General features: G+C 42.6%; 1 protein-coding gene across 2 annotated transcripts; it reads right to left on the minus strand.

Annotated features, from left to right (window-relative positions):
• Positions 1 to 1,490: 1,490 nt before the first annotated feature.
• SPINT3 (serine peptidase inhibitor, Kunitz type 3) lies at positions 1,491 to 4,456 on the minus strand. Of its 2 annotated transcripts, XM_025470217.3 has the most exons (3): positions 4,004 to 4,453; positions 2,118 to 2,333; positions 1,491 to 1,626 (listed from the first exon to the last, which is right to left on the minus strand). In XM_025470217.3, exons 1-3 carry the CDS (start codon positions 4,077 to 4,079, stop codon positions 1,616 to 1,618), a joined length of 303 nt encoding a protein of 100 aa, XP_025326002.1. In that variant the 5' UTR covers positions 4,080 to 4,453; the 3' UTR covers positions 1,491 to 1,615. The 2 variants fall into 2 exon arrangements, with proteins under 2 accessions (XP_025326002.1, XP_035561336.1); XM_035705443.2 differs by having other exon boundaries at positions 1,491 to 2,333; positions 4,004 to 4,456.
• Positions 4,457 to 17,124: the final 12,668 nt, after the last annotated feature.

Below are 17,124 nucleotides of genomic sequence, written 5' to 3' on the forward strand. Positions count from 1 at the left end.
GAATATATATTATATTACTATAATTAATATATATTTATATATATGTTTATATATAATATATTTATATAAAAATATAAAATAGATATATAAAAATAATATATTTATATATAAATATAAAATAGATATATAAAATTTATATATAAAATATATAAATATATGTTATATATTTAATACATAAATTTTGAATATATATTATATAATTAATATATATATTTACGTATATATATACAATTTGGATAGGGCATACCCAGAACACAAATGACACCACCAAGGACAAAGGTCTAGTCTGGGAGTCCCAGGTTCTGGATTCTAGTATTGCTGATTGGTCCTGGGTAGCAGTTTCTCAAGGAAGGGCAAGTACCTGGACTGTGCATAGGATAGCAGGAGAGGATCATGGGGGAAGTGGCGGTGGTACTTCCAGATGCCATCCAGCATTCCAAAAATTATGTAACAACAATGGAATTTTATTTAGTCTTGAAAAGAAAGAAATCCTGACAGACTGCAACAGGGATGAACCTTGGAAATATGCTAAATGAAATAAGCCAGACACAAAAGGACAAATACTGTAGAATTCCTCTCATATAAGGTACCTAAAGCAGTTAATGCTTAGATGCAGAAGATAGAACTGCCGTGACCAGGGAAAGGGGAATGGGGAGTTGGTTCTAATGGACACAGAGTTTCAGTTTAGTAAGATGAAAGTGTTCTGGAGATGAATGGTCATGATGCTTACACCACAATGTGAGTATACTTATGGTCACTATACTACACTTAGAAATGGGTAAAATGGTGCATTTTATGCTGTTATGTATTTACCACATAGCTGTATATATTTCAAAGAATATATAAAATCTTTATTTTTCCAAGACCTCTGGGCATGGAGGGAGATTCCCACCTGGCTGACCAAGATTCCCTGAATTTCTAGCTCTTTCCACACTCTAGGTCTTGGCTTCTGCTGGACAGGAAGAGCAGAAGTAGAGCTAGTAGAGCCCCAGGCAGCAAAGAGCAGGTGGCCAGTATCTGGGGACAGATGTGCAAGGTCCCCGAATTTGCATTCAGTCTGGCTTCCATGAGGAACCCCTCCTGGTTATAGGAAACTTGTGTCCTTTGTCCTCATTCTTCTTCTTCTTTTTTTTTTTTTTTTAAGATTTTATTTATTTGTTTTAGTGAGAGAGAGAGAGAATGCCCATGAGCAGGGGAGGAGCAGAGGGAGAGAGGGAGGGAGTTAATCTCAGCAGACTCCACGCTGAGCCCAGAGCCCAATGAGGGGCTTGATCCCAGGACCCTGAGATCATGACCTAAGCCTAAACCAACAGACACTTAAGAGCCACCCAGGGACCCCCATCCTCATCCTCCTGAAGGCACAGGACAATGAGGGCCTGAGGGGTAGGGATGAAGTGAGGCAGGTTTGATCACCCTTGTGAGCTGAAGTGGCTGTGAGCAATTCATGAGGACAGGCCCAGGGCCCTTGTAAGAAGGCTACAGGCCACAGCGACTTTGAATGTTTTATTGACCTAGACCTGGAGGGTGACAGGATGGGGGCCTAAGTGCAGGAAGGGAGGCCCAGCCAGCTTCCAATCCAGGCTAGGAGAGTGCAAGCATGGTCTTCAGCTGCTCTTTACCTTGTCTCTGTAATGGAGATGACAGTCAGTTTCCTTCTTGGTTGGCACATTGGTGGCCTAGGGCTGGAGCCGTCAGCTGGACTCCTTACCCACCCCCTTCAACAGCCAGCATCCCGGGGGCCTCCTCAGCTTTCTCACCTCCCACCCTGATCACTGCCACCAACACCTTCATCCCCTGTGAAGGTCACATTGCTATCTTCCCGTTGGCCAGAACCACTACTTGCATGAGAAGCTCTCACAACTCACCAATACTGCTTTCATCTTCACCATCCAAACCTCATCAACCACAGCCTTGCTACCTCCGCCCCAGCACCCCATTACCAGCACCAGCGCCTCTTCGTGACACATCCTGATTGTTTCCATCACCATCACCTCACCTCCCATAGTAACATCATCGCGGCGTCACCGCCACCATCCTCTACCACGCTGTCTCCCTTCCCATGACCACCACCACCCAATCATGAACATCACTTCTTCTGTTTCTAAAAGAGGACTCACCAGGGGGCTTGCAGATCTTCAAACAGATCTCTGTGGTCTCAAAATTGTTGGCATTGCCCTGACAGCCACCATAGATGAAGTGCTCACACTCACTGGATGTAGAGTTGTAGAAGTACCGGTAGAAGCGGCCTCTGCAGGGGCCCTTCCCTGGGGGCAGCTGGCACAGGACAGGCAGAGTTTGGGACAGCTCCTGGAAAGCCTCTTGCCTGAGATGGGCTGCAGGGGTTAGGAAGGACAGGAATTGTCACTTAGGTGTCCTTTTAAAGAATTGATGTGTTTTTTGTTTTTTTTTTAGAAGAATGTCTTCTACACCAACACCCTGCTAGGTGCTTGCCACATTTTGCATGATTTCAATGACCTAATGGGGCAGATATTACTGTCCTTCCTCCACAAATGAACAGACAGGTTCAGAGAGGTTTGGTCATCTTCCAAAAATCATAAAACCTATCAATTGAGGCCTGGAGTTTTACCTGGTTTCAATTTCAAATCCCAGGCTCTGCATGCTACAACTTCTCATAACTTGACTCAAGATATTTGGGGTAGCCTTGTTTATAATTACAAAGAAACATAATTTGGAAAAAATATCAATGTTCACCAACAAGGATTTGACAGGTTACATGCAGTCATTGATAAGCATAATGCTGATCTATATGCCTCAATATGGAGAGAGGTCCATAATTTTGTGGAACAAAATCAAATTTCAAAAGACAATATCTTAGAATGGTCCTGTTGATGTAAAATATACCTATAAACCCATGCAGTGATGACTAGAAAGTTGTTCACCACTATTACACATAGTAATTTTCCAGGGTGGTGGAATTTCAAGTGATTTTTGTATTCTAATTATTCTAATTATTTTTGTATTCTAATTGGTGTAATTTAAATGGCAATGGACAAGTATTATTTTGTAACTAGGAAAAAGGCATTTGCACTAATCTTCAGTATCCATAAGTAATGAAAAAATAAAGAAATGGACATATTTTACTGAATCACCTGTTATTTTAACTCCTTTCATATCTGGCTTTGGTTATCACATCAAGTGATTTATCCAACATGTGTGTGAACACACACACACACACAAACACACACACCCTTACCCACTAATTGACCATGGATCCCAGTGTATCTTTTCATAGGATGCAGTATACCCTGCTTTGATATGTACATTCCCCAACAAGGATAGCATCCCTCAGACAATGAGTTCATGGGTCAACTCTGCTCCATAGTACCACTTTGTGAGTCCTCAATTGATGTAATATGTTGCATATCCTAAGAAAAACCTAAACTAGAATTGGAAAGAAACCATTCTAGGAATGAAATTCAGGATCTTGCATTAGGGCAGCAATTCTCAATCTTAGTGGAACATTAGAATCTTCTTGGGGAACTTGAAAGAAATCCAACACCCAGGCTTTACTCAAGGCTAATTAAATCAGAATCTGGGAGCGTGGCACCCAGGTAGCCCCCAGATGACTCCAGAGTACAGTCCAAGTTTCAGAGTCTGATCTCCTTTTTAAAGCAGTATGAAAATTCATTTTCTCTCATAAAAATCCAGTAAGTAGGATTCTGGAAAGGATTATTAGGGCTCTGTAAAATAGGGGACCACTTTTTAACTTCGTATATTCACATATTGTTTGCCCTTTTAAGACCAAAACATATATTGCTTTGTAATAAAAATTAAATTTGGTGAGGCTTGAATTCAATCAAATGGACAGCTGTGAGGTCTGGCCCCAGATAGATGAGTCCTCTTCCTGTACCTAGGCCCTGGTTTCCTCCTGAGATGGAAGTGACCAGATGGCCCTGGAGCCAGCCCCCCACCCAATGCCTCCCCTTCCCCCAAACACAGGCTGTGGGTCTCAGGGATCCTCTTTTTTAACCTCTCAGCTCACCTGAGGCCTTTTCTAGGCTGGTGATGCCCACCAGGCCGAGGAGGAAGCAGAGGGCGAGGAACAGGCTGAACTTCATGGTGCCAATAGCTGAATGTTCTAGGCTGGAGCTGGGGGACTAAAGTTACCTGCAGCTGAAGCTGAAGAGCCCTATTCCTCTGAGTTGAGGGAAGCATCTGGCTTTTCATTACTTGGAAGAGGAAGCCCCTTGGGCAAGGAGTGTGGTCACAAAGGAATTGGATGTCCACCTGGAGGCAGTGCCACTTGCCTTGGAGGGCTTCTTGGAGGCTGTTGGGCAAGTGCCCTAAGTCTGTTTCTGCAGCATCTGGATTGCTAGTCCCAGACTCATCTACTGCAGACTTGAGTTGCTGTGACCTTGGACTGGTAAGTGACGGTGGGGCCTTAGTTTCCCTACCTGTAAAACAAGTGGGCTGGACAACATGGTCACTAACAAATCAGCTTAGCTGTTTTCCACTCTATTATTACTGGTTCCCAGCCAGATCCTCCCAGCTAGTTGTCTCAACATCCCATGAGAGAAAACATAGCTCTTTGTTCATTGCTTTATTTATTTCATTTAGGAACAATGAGTTTATTGTTTTATATAAATTATCATACTTATTTTTAAAAGATCAAGCTATACTGAATAGTACAAAGAAGCAAAGCTCTCCCCAAATTCTACTATAGTCCTGTGCAACAGAAATATAATGAAATATATTACAGTATAATTTTCTAGTGCCTGCATTTAAAAAAGTAAAAAGAAAGGTAAGACTAATTTAAAAAAAAATTTATTTATTTACTTTAGAGATGGAGTGAGAATGGGGGGAGAGTGGCAGAAGGAGAGAGAGAGAGAGAGAGAGAGAGACAGAGAATCTCAAGCATACTCCCTGCTGAGCAAGGAACCTGACTTGAGGCTTCATCTCACAACCCTGAGATCATGACCTGAGCTGAAATCAAGAGTTGGACACTAAACCGACTAAACCACCCAAGTGCCCCAAGACTAGTTTTAATAGTTTAATTCAATATATCAAAAATATTACCATTTCAACATATGATCAACATGTAATAAAAATTTTTTAAAAGATTTTATTTATTTATTCATGAGAGACATAGAGAGAGAGAAAAAGGCAGAGACACAGGCAGAAGGAGAAGCAGGCTCCATGCAGGGAGCCCGATGTGGGACTCGATCCCGGGACTCCAGGATCAGGCCCTGGGCTAGAGGCAGGCACTAAACCGCTTAGCCACCTGGGCTGCCCTGTAATAAAATTTTTAATGCAGTATTTTCCTTTTTGGTACTAAGCCTTTGAAATCTGGTGTGTATTTCACATTTGTGGCACATCATGATTCATACCAGCCATATGTTGCATGCTCAGGAGCCACATGTGGCTAGGACTACCATATTGAACAGTGGACTTCTACCACATGAAGTAACTATTAGAGTTTGCAGGTTATTACTTTCCCAGAATTTTTGTATATTGTCTTAATACTTGAAAGACAGTTTGATGAGGTAAAAAATCCTGGGTCACACTTTCTTTTCCCAGAACCTAGGACCTGGGCAGACCTGGCTCCACTGAATTCTGCCAAAGAAGTTGCTAAGAAGTGGCCTACAAGGTTTTTTTTCCCTTAGAGATTCCCTTTTTTGTACCTGAATGCCTAAAGACTTCTTTGTTTCTCTTTGAGATCCAATAACTTAACAAGGTTGTTTTGGTATCATTCTGCACTTTTTAAAAATGGGACATAGAGTGCTAAAAATCTACAGATTAAAAAAAATTTTTTTAATTAAATATTTTATTTATTTGACAGAGAGAGCACAACAGCACAAGTAGGGGGAGTGGGAGAGGAAGAAGCTGGCTCCTCACTGAGCAGGGAGCCTGATGTGGGGCTCAGTCCCGGGACCCTGAGATGATGACCTGAGCCGAAGGCAGACACTTAACTGATTGAGCCACCCAGGCGCCCCTAAAAAAAGATTTTATTTATTTATTTGAGACAGGAAGAGGGAGGGCATGAGCAGGGGGAGGAACAGAGGGAGAGGGACAAGCTGACTTTGTGCTGAGTGTGGAGCCTGATGTGGGGCTCAATCTTACTATGACTCTGAGATCACAACCTGAGTCTAAATCAAGAGTAAGAGCAGCCCTGATGGCCTAGTGGTTTGGCACCGCCTTTAGCCCTGGCTATGATCCTGGAGACCCGGGATCGAGTCCCACGTCAGGCTCCCTGCATGGAGCCTGCTTCTCCCTCTGCCTGTGTCTCTGCCTCTCTCTCTCTCTCTCTCTCTCTCTCTCTGTGTCTGTCATGAATAAATAAAATCTTAAAAAAAAAAATCAAGAGTAAGGCACTCAACTGACTGAGCCACCCAGGTGCCCCACAGATTTTTTTTCGTAAGGAAATTTTCTTATATTATGCTTTATGAATTTTATGTCCCAATTGTTGAGTTTTATAAAGAAATGCCAATTGTCAGATTATTCTTCACTTGTCCTCTAGTATTTATTAAAAGCATGTTCACTGGAGATAGACAAATTAAAATGTAAGCTTTTCCACTTACAATCTGTGCTACCTCTGCCAATCTATTTAACCTCTCTGGACTATGGTTTCTATTTGGAGAGAACAGTGGAAACTCCCTGTGTTTGGAGTTCATAAGACTCTGGTTCAATTCACAAAAGGACTCATAGGACTCAGAAGTTGTTATACTTAACTTTACAGCAAATGGACACAGATTAAAATCAAAAGGGAAAAAGCACAGGATGTGAAGAATGGAGGAAACCATTCTTCCCTCCAAGGAAGGCACAAGGTTCACTCCCCCAATCCAGTCATAGAGGATATTTTCATTCCCTTAGCCCAACACATTTGAAGTGTTGTCCACCAGGGAAGTTCACTGAATAATGGGCATCTTGGGTTTCTCTTGTGCTCAGTCACATGGGCATAAGACCAACTTAGCTTAGCACAGGAGTCTTGGACTTAGGGGCTAAGCACTCTGACAGCTCTAAGGTGCTTGACTCATGCCCACCAATTTTGCAGCTTTGGCTTTGGAGATTCCCATCTGCAATAAATCTCTTATTCCACGCACAAGAAGATTTCTTTAAAGTGGTAGATGCCCTAATGACTTTTTTTCCCCAAATGACTTATAATGACTTGTGGCTACTTAGAATTTGATGCACCATTAGTCAAAGCAGTCAGAATTTCTTTTTATTAACCTAAGTCCTCCAGAGTTTATGCTGTGAACTTCACCTCAAACCTTTGTCAGTTCTCTAATGGCTGCTACTCATTGTGGACTGTCAATATAACTGTACTGTAACCTTTTCAGAATCCTGGAAATTTTCTGGGAAAAATATCTACATGTACATATATCTGTGTTATTTGGACCAGAGAGTTGCATACAAGGGAGCAGAACTCAAATCTGAGAGTCACACACCCATGGTCCTCAGCAACCATGAAAGGAAAAATGAACCCAAAGTATTCAGTGGGTGCCTTACCTGGGTGTCTTGTTATACAACAGGCTGTTAGCAGTCAGCTTTGGATGACTTCCTCATACCAAAAACTGATTAAAAATGATTAAAGACAATTTGGTGACACAAAATAATTTTATTTAACACTTCATGAAACAGGCAATCTTTATTCCCAAGGATCCAGAGAACTGCAAAGTGGGGCAGAAGGCAGGCAGCTTTTATAGGATAAAGAATGAGGAACAAGGAAACGAAAGAAAACAAGTAAAGAGCAAGGAAATGAGTATAGAGCCCATAGTTAGGTTGGCCTCTGGGGATTGCTGACTGGCTATACTGTATTTCTGGTCAAGCAGAGCATTTGCAGGAACATGAAAGTTTAAGTTTAGGTTTGCTGATATGGTGCCTTGGACAGGAGTGGCTCCATCTTGGGCCAAGAAATTTATTTCAATTCAGGCCTGAGCACAGATCCAAACTTTTCAACTGGGAGTTGGGTATGATAATGATGATCATAATAGAAACCTTAAATTATTGAGCATTTACTACCCAGGGGCACAGAGCTGAGCATCTACTTTCATTAGTCTCAAATACCCTCAGAACAATCCTTAGAAATGGGAGTTCATTTTATAAACAAACCCATTTTACAGATGAGGGCACCAGGGCCCAGAAATTCTAAGTAATTTGCCAAACTCAGGTCCTCCTGCCTGTGAAATATGTAATCAAAATGATTCAGGACAAGATTCCCCAACGTGTGCCACTTTGGCATGTGGACTATTTTAAGCTAAAGGCAGCTGAAACCCTGTGGGCTCAAGAGAAAATTTTGCACTTCCCTTAACTACCTAGAAGAATCGAAATTGAGGATCTTTCCCAAAATAAGAGTTACTGACAGAGCTAAATGTTATCTGACTGACTCATGTGTATAGCAGGGCAAACATCAAACATCTGCCCTTCTTCTTATTGCCCTGTGGCTTGCCCTCCTCTCCCTGACAGCCCCAGGCTCCTATCTCATTCCTTAGCCCAGAAGGGCCTACAGACCTCATTTTACCTTTGTCTTTGAACCTGTCATGTGTGTTGTGCTCCCATATGTGCAGAATTACACTTAATTCTCTCCAATTCAATTACACTTGATTTTCAGCTGTTAATCTACCTCATGTCTAATTCTTAGACCAGCCAGAAGAGTCTTGAGGTTAAATAAAACAGTTTCCTCTCCACCACCACCTTGCTGGTGCCCTGTACTCTCAGTTCAGTTTGCTTCCAACATGAGATAGGAAATAAGGTATTTCATCTCCCAAGGGTATTTGCCACTTGTTAGTGAGTCCTTACGATCCAATCACAACCAGACTAGAGGGTCTCTCTGTAGTATCTGGGTGGGGGCAACATTGTAACCTGGAGCCTCACTTACTTCATGCACATAGTGTTGTATGGTGCAAGTGAATTGAAATCTATTCAATTGCTTAATTCTCTGAGGGAGATGGGGTCAAGTGGACTCATTTGTTTTTGCAAAAGAAGTCAAATGACTTGTCCTGATCACATGGTGAACACTGTGACTGTTCCAAAGAAATAAGGTAGAGGTGGAGGTTGAGGCAGGGGGTTAGATTAATGGGGGAGAATTTGGGGTTCTCTGAGACATTTCTTCATGATCCTGTTTCCTCTGCCACTTTCCCAACATGTGTGGGAAAGATAGTTTTTCTCTCAGCCTGCTCCCCTTCTCACTCTGATGAGGTCTCCTCCAGGCTTGCTACTCAACATGTGGTTCTGAGGACCATTTCAGAGTGGAGAAATTTGAGCTGGGGACACCCTGCAGCAGTGAGCCTGTAAGAAATGCAGCTTTTCCTTCTTGGCCTCACCCCAGACCTGCTGAAAGGAACCTGCATTTGAACAAGATCCCCGGGTGATTCACAGGTGTAATAAAGCTGGAGAAGGGCATTACTGAGTATTTTAACCCCTGCAGGCCTGGGAAGCCTGGGAAGGTGAGGAGGTTATGCAATGCATAGGACTGACCCCAGTTTCTCCCCTTCCCCACTCCCCTCCATCCCCATCTGCTAACCGCACCCCTCTGTGAGGATGTGAAAAACTCTGTTAGACCCTAGGTTTCCATAAGAGCCCTTTTGAAGGCCTTGAAGATGAGCCCCCTCTGCCTCTCTGCAGTCCTTCTCTTCCTCTTGAGCACCCTGGTGGCCAGCACCTTGGGGGATAAAACCAGTACCTCTTCCCCAAGTAAGTCCTGCTCACCTGTCCTCTGTAAGCTGGGGCCTGGAAAGGGGGGCAATTCTGTGAAAGAGGAGCCAAACAACTGTATTTCTCCAGGGAAGTTAGGAAGTTTTAATTGCAAGGACTTTTCATGACTCTAAAAAAGTAAATTAGCATGTTTTTTGTTTTTGGCTTTTAAAATATTATCCTGCCTAATGCTCATCAGACAGTGCTATCAAAACCTGGGTCCCATCTCTGAGACTCCCTATTTCTGGTTTCTGCCTCTTCCCTGAACCTCACTGTAGTGTAATGAAAAGATAACTATTAGATCATTGCCCACTTCCAGCCAAGACTCGAGAAACCTTTGGGATGTGCTTCTTTTGGATACTAATGAATGGCCACAGGCAGGAGCCCCTGGATGGCTTCTGGAGGGGCTAGTGGCCAGAAGAACCACTCAGATTATTAAAGGATTAGAACTCTCAGCCCCTACCCCCACCCAACCTCTGAGGAGGAGGAGAAGGCTACTGAGAGAGTTAAATCACCAATGGTCAAAGATTTAATCAACTATGCCTATGAAACCTCAACAAATACTCCTACACATTAGGGTTCAGAGAGCTTCCGGGTTGGTGACACATGGAGGTGCTGTGAGGGTGACTCTGAGTCCTGCCACCCCCACCTTCCTGTACACATCTCCTCCATTTGACTGTTACTGAGTTTTATCCTTTACAATCAACTGATAATGGTAAGTAAAGTACTTTCCTGAGTTCTGTGAATCATTCTAGTGAATTATTGAACCTGAGGCAGGAGTGATCAAGGAAACCCCAAATTTATAGCTGGCTAGTCAGAAATATGGGTGGCCCCAGGGTCTTGCAACTGGCACCTGAATAGGGGGCAGTATTGTGGGGCTAAGCCCTTAATCTGTGGGGTCTGTACTAACTGAGAATTTTGTGTCAAAAGCGAATGGACTTCTAGGACAACCGGTTGGTGGAGAATTGGTTGATGTTGGTAGAGATAGAACATATTTGGTGCCAGGGAAAAGAAACCCAGGCTCACTAATCCATGTGCCTTGGTGGATGGGGTGAGGCTCAGGGTCAAGGGAGAAATGGGTGTGGGCAATGCCCCCAAAAGTCCTAATATCTGCATTACTACTAGTTATCTGCATTTTAACAATTTCCCACAGAAGTCAGATGTTTCATTATAGGGGGTGGGGTGGGATGGACTTATCCTAACCTTACCACTTAATAGCTGTGTGACTTTGGACAGTTTTTTCACCTGTATAGGGGGTGCCTGCCACACAGGTTCTTTAAAAGGATTACCAACCCATGAATATAAAGATTTAATAATGCTTCATGGCCCATGATGTCCATTATCCACTGAGATGTCTTAGCCTGAAAGACTTTGTCCACCTATCTCCTTTCCCCAAGGAAAAAATTTCCAAGTGTCAAATAATGATTTTATTTCTCCGTGTTAAAATTAATAAGAAGGGCCTGGAACAGCTGAACAAAGCTTCTGCTGTGCCTGAGGCAAGAGTAGACAGAGAGTAAGAAATGCAGCGCCTCTGTGAATTTGCCCACAGGGCTAAGGCTGTGCTTCTCCCAGCCTGTTAGAATATTAGTAATAACTCAAGGCCCCTTCCCCTTGCCCCCATGTCTGACTATTATTTTATTATCCTCTCAGGATACAGAATGTTAAAGCTAGCTTCCTAATTATACAGAGGTGCCCCATCATCAAATGGACATTTTATTAATGGAAATTTCATTATATTCATTCTATCCAGTGACTGTGTACCCATGTGAATATGAGATGGGAGATGAATTCATTTGATAAATATTTGTCAGGTACCTACAAGGCATTGTTCTTGGTGTGGGGACACAGCTGTAAACAAAATACAACAAAGACCCTGCCCTGCAGGAGGGAGACAAACAATAGAGAAAGAGGGTCATATGCCAGGTCATGACTAGTGTTTTGCTGATAGAGAGTGATGGGGATAAAGAAGGCCATGTTATTTCTATAGACTGGTCAAGGAAATCCTCTTTGAAAAGGTGTTTGAGCAGAGCTTGGAGAAAATGAGAGTGTGCCAGGTGGTCAGCTGGTGGAAGAGCAGTGCAGGAAGACTAGGCAGGAAGAACTTGCCTGGTGCATTTGAGCAGCAGTGAGGAGGCCAAGGTGGCTGAAGCTGAGTAGGTGGGGTGGGAGAGTAAAAGGTGATGAGGCCAGTGAGGCCCTGTGGGTAGGTAGTGCAGAGTCTCATAGGACGTTATAAGAACTCAGACTTTAGCTCTAAGAGAGAGACAGGGAGTGGCTAAGGCTTTGGATGTAGGAGCAATGCAGTAGCTTTCAAGTGATAACAGAATCCCTCTGACTGCAGTGGAGAGTGACCTGTAGGTGGCCAAGGGCAGAGACAGAGGGACGAGTGGTCAGGGTACTGCAATAGTCCAGGCGAACAATGATGGAATGTGGACATACCTGGCTCCCTCAGTCTATCCAGTCTCTTAAATAAAACAAATGTCTTGCTTTGTTAGGAATGATTCTGCTCCTCAAGTGAGTAATTAAATGTTTTTCTTTATCTGTTCTCTGATAATAAATATAGTAATGTATTCATTTCAGAAAACTTAGAAGATACAGAAAAGCATGAAAAAAAAAAAAGATTTCCAAATCCTACAACCTAAAGATCACAGATAAACCATTCTACTTTGAACTCTTAATGTACATAAGCGAATTGATTTGCTCATCAAAAGGTGAAGAGGGGACAGTAGCAGTGCCAGGCAGAGCCACCAAGCAGGTAAGGCTGTCCTCTAGAGCCACACCTTCCCTTTCATTTCTCCTCTATAGAGCAACCCCCCCCAACCTCAGGGCCCTGGTGCCACCTTCCCTCTAGGTCCCTATCAAGTCCCTCTCAGAATATACAACTCATGAAATCCACTATGAGAGAGGACACTCTTCACCTCAGCAGCAGGGCCAGGCCAGAGATGAGGTGAAGGAGGCACCTCTCACACAGAATTTAAGGGAAGCCAAAAAGCTTAATAATCCAGATAAGTTATATTTGAATACAATAGTTTAAAAAATCAAAATTAATGTCAAAATCCAGTTATGGAGAAAATATTAACATTTTCAAAAAACACAGGATCTGCCCCTGCACTTGCCTGACCCTATCTCACTCCAGTCCTGGCTCTGCTCAGCTGAAACCCAAGAGCTTTACATTCAGACCTGAGTACTGAGTAGGAGTCATTCCTGATTTCAAGTTCAGATGTTTATCAGAATGTGATTTCTAGGTTCAAAATGAAAAATGTTTCTTTTATTTATTTTATATTTTTTTAAATTTTATTTATTCATCAGAGACACAGAGAGAGAGGTAGAGACATAGGCAGAGGGAGAAGCAGACTCCCTGCAGGGAGCCAGATGCAGGACCCCGGGATCACGACCTGAGCCAAAGGCAGATGCTCAACCATTGAGCCACCCAGGTGCCCCGAAAAATGTTTCTTTTAAATAGAGAATTGTGGTTCTCTATTTAAAGCAACTTGCAAGAAAGCAACTTGCAAATCGATTTACATGTTTTCTCATAAATGAGAGCCTCCCTTCTGCCCTCTGGACAACTGTGTGATGGTTTCGGCTGTGTTGCACAGGATTTTTCCCCCTATTTACTTGATCATTTATTGAAGGGATTAAGAAGTCTGTAGCTGAATAAACACATTAGATAATTCAGAGACTTAAGACTTAATATTCAGGGATGCCAGGGTGTCTCAGCGGTTTGGCGCCTGCCTCCGGCCCAGGGCGTGATCCTGGGGATCTGGGATCAAGTCCCACACTGGGCTCCCTGCATGGAGCCTGCTTCTCTCTCACTCTGTGTCTCTGCCTCTCTCTCTGTATCGATCTCTCATGTATAAATAAATACAATCTTAAGAAAAAGACTTAATATTCATCAAGATATTTTACATTTGACAACTTAGACCTAAAATATATAATATTTATTTTTCTAATTCTGGGATAGACATATATTTAATAACTGTAGCTGGCATAAAATATGTGTGAAGACATATATATATATATATATATATATATATATATATATATACATATTGCAATCTCTAAAAGGTAAAGTCATTTATTTAATCTGATGCTGAAAAAAAGAAGTATCCTACCATTGGTTTATCCTACCATTGAAAAATCTGGCAGTGTTGGTCTCCAGGGTGGAAGGTCACTGAGGATGGATGAGTCTATTGTACTTCAATGGGTTGGGGGGAGGTTCAAGGGCTTTTCATGGGCAATTTTGTCCCAGGTTATTTACAGCTTGAATACAACTACTGCAACTACCACTTATTGAATATTAACTAATTGCCACTTACTTTACAGATATCATCCCCTATTCTCTCAATAAATCTATGAGGTTGGGACTTTGTTTATTATGTTCATTTCACTGCCTAAGCAGCTGTGTCTCAGAATTGTTAATTTTCTTACCTAAAATCACACAGTCACTGAGTGGCATCACTAAAAGTTTAAAGAACATGAAGTCCAATTTGCATAAGATGCTTGTGGAGACTTGAAGGTACTGGGGTAGAAAAGGGTGGGAGAATGGATGTGGATAGTGAAAGGGCTGATGATGGGACTCCAAGCCCCATACCCAGGCACTTACCAGATAGCTTTCTTTTGGTAAGATTTCATTTGAAAGAAGGGATCTCCTACTGAAAAGGATTGACATCCATATCCTCATAGCACATATTCTATTCTTGACAATACAGGATATCACTGGATGCAGTGCTTTCTTACTCCACAATATCCTGCAACCATTCCCTGATGTCAGTATTCTTCTATAATATTATTGACTTATTGCAAAAATTGTGGCATATTTATTTAAATATTTCTTTATTTTTAAATTACAAAAAGCATATATGTTTATTATAGCCAGTGGAAGGACATAAAGATGTGTAAATAAAGTTTTAAGACTCCCTCTTCAGTATAGGGGAGGAAAAATTTTCCTCTGTCCTCCAAAGGTTCTTCTGGCTGGCCTACAAATTAAATTGACATGAGACAGTTGAATAGAAGAAAACTAAATTAATTTTATATATATAGGAACCCCACATCCATGAACAGTTCAAAGACAGGAAAGTAGGGACGTCTGGGTGACTCAGTGATTGAACATATGCCTTTGGCTCAGGGCATAATCTCAGGATCCGGCATCAAGTCCGGCATCAGGCTCCTTGAGGGCAGCATGCTTCTCCCTCTGCCTATGTCTCTGCCTCTCTCTCTGTGTCTCTCATGAATAAATAAATAAAATCTTAAAAAAAAAATCCATAAAGACAGGAAGGTAAAATGAGGTCTTTAGGCCTTCCAGGGCTAAGGAATGGGATAGGAGCCTAGGGCTTCAAGGGAGAGAAAGGCAAGTCACCCAGCAATGTGAAGAAGGCCAGATGTTTGGTAATTAGATGTTTGCCTTGCCATACAGATGAGTCAGTCAGATAACATTTTATCTCTGGTAACATTTAACCCTTACTCTGGAAAAGATCTCCAATTTAGATTCTTCTAGGTAGTTAAGGGAGGTGTAAAAATTTCTCTTGAGCCCACAGGGTCTCAGATGCCTTTAGCTTAAAATAGTCCACATTCTAAAGTGGCATATTTTTGGGAATACTTGTTCTAAATCCCTTCAGGAGTAGGTGTTCTGTTTTTTCCAACACCACCAAATAATTATCCATTTCTCAGTGGATAGTGACTGGGTGTCCTACCATTTAACTCAACTCTGACACTATCTGCCCGGAAATAGTGACAGATCCCACAAGCCTCAATCCTATAACACTGCACACCTCCCCACCGCACGTCAGATGCCAATTGCAAGTCCAGATTATTGTCTGTGCTTCTTACCAAGTGGTTAGAGTTGGAAGTTCCCACGATCCCTCTTTGGATTTGATTAATTTGCTAGAGGATCAGAGAAACATTTTACTTATTAGCTTACAGATTTATTATAAAAGGATATAACTTGGGAACAGCCAGGTGGAAGAGATGCATCAAGCAAGGTTGGGGGAAAGGGTGAAGAGCTTCCATGTTTTCTCTAAGGATGCCACTCTCCCAACCTTCAGGTGTTCACCAACCCTGAAGCTCTCAGAACCCCATCCTTTCTTTTTCTTTCTTTCTTTCTTTTTTTTTTTTTTTAATAAAAGTCTCAGCACAATGGCATGATTGATGAAATTGTTTGCCATTGGTGATTAAAACAATATCTAGCCCCTTTCCCCTCCTCTAAGGCAGGGAGTGGGGCTAAAATTTCAACCCTTAAATCACACTGTTGGTTCTCCTCACACTGTTGCCAGAGAAATCCCTCTCTCTTTGTTAGCCAGGGGCTTTCTAAAAGTCACCTCACTAAGGTAGGGAAAGATACCTTTATGGATGCCATCATTTAGGGAATTCTAAGGGCTTTAGGAGCTTTTAGCCTGGAAAGGGAGGAAGATCAAATATATATTTATTATTATAAATCACAACGTCACACCCCCTCAATATTCCATTATTCCCATCCCCCTGAGGCAGCCACAGTAAGCACACTGATATGCTTTCTTCCATGCTTTTCTTCATTATGGCATGTTTCTTTAAAACTTTTTCTTAATAGTGAAAGCTTTCAAGCATACATAAAAATACGAGAATAGAATAATAAGTCCCCACATACCTGTCATCCAGCTTCAGCAATTATCAACCTATGGAGAATATTGCTTATGGATATTCTTCTTTTTTCTCCTGGAGTTTTTTGAAGCTAATCTCAAGCATCATGCCAATTAATTTATGAATACTTCATTACGGATATGTATTTTACACGGTCACCATATCATCGTGATATCTAACAAATCAGTAACAATGCCTTAGAAAGTAGGCCACTGAATGGAGATTGTGCACCTCATCCTCCCCACCCCTTACCACTTTCCATCTCGAGGCATGTGGGCTATTTCAGTTGTGCACTGTGCAGATCAAGCTGTGCTGACACCTCATAACTGACCCAGAGCAGCAAGCCTGTGACCCGCATTCTTCCTGGAGCCTCCCTACCCAGGTCGCTGCAGAGCCCTGAAGATCCAGTGGTTCTTCAACACCACCTCTGGGCACCGCCAGACTTTTGTGTGCAGTGGCTGCAGAGGGAAGTTGAACAGCTTCCTGGATGAGCTGCCTACATCTGCACGTGTAGTTGTAGGAATGAGCCAGGAACAGATGGGGGAAGTGCAGCACAGGGCAAGGAGGGGAAGCGCTAGGGAAGAGGTGGGATTCAGGGGCCCCATGCCCTCATGCCTTCCTGAGGAGGAAGTAGCAGCAGCATCCTGTGAAACCACACACTGAGCACACCCTCCAAGGACTCGGCAGACTGTCCCTGATAGCAGTGCCCCGAGATAACCTGAATTGGCCCACTCGTGCCCCCTTTCCAGATGGGAACATTGAGGCAGCAGCCCTGCAGAACTCATGAGCAGCTACCACCTGGGCTTGGCAAACTCATTTCCTTCTTGACAGAAATCCCAATCATGGGGAGGTCGAGCTTGC

The sequence above is a fragment of the Canis lupus genome, chromosome 24 (genome assembly GCF_003254725.2).
Source record: "Canis lupus dingo isolate Sandy chromosome 24, ASM325472v2, whole genome shotgun sequence".
NCBI classification, from domain to species: Eukaryota; Metazoa; Chordata; class Mammalia; order Carnivora; family Canidae; genus Canis; species Canis lupus.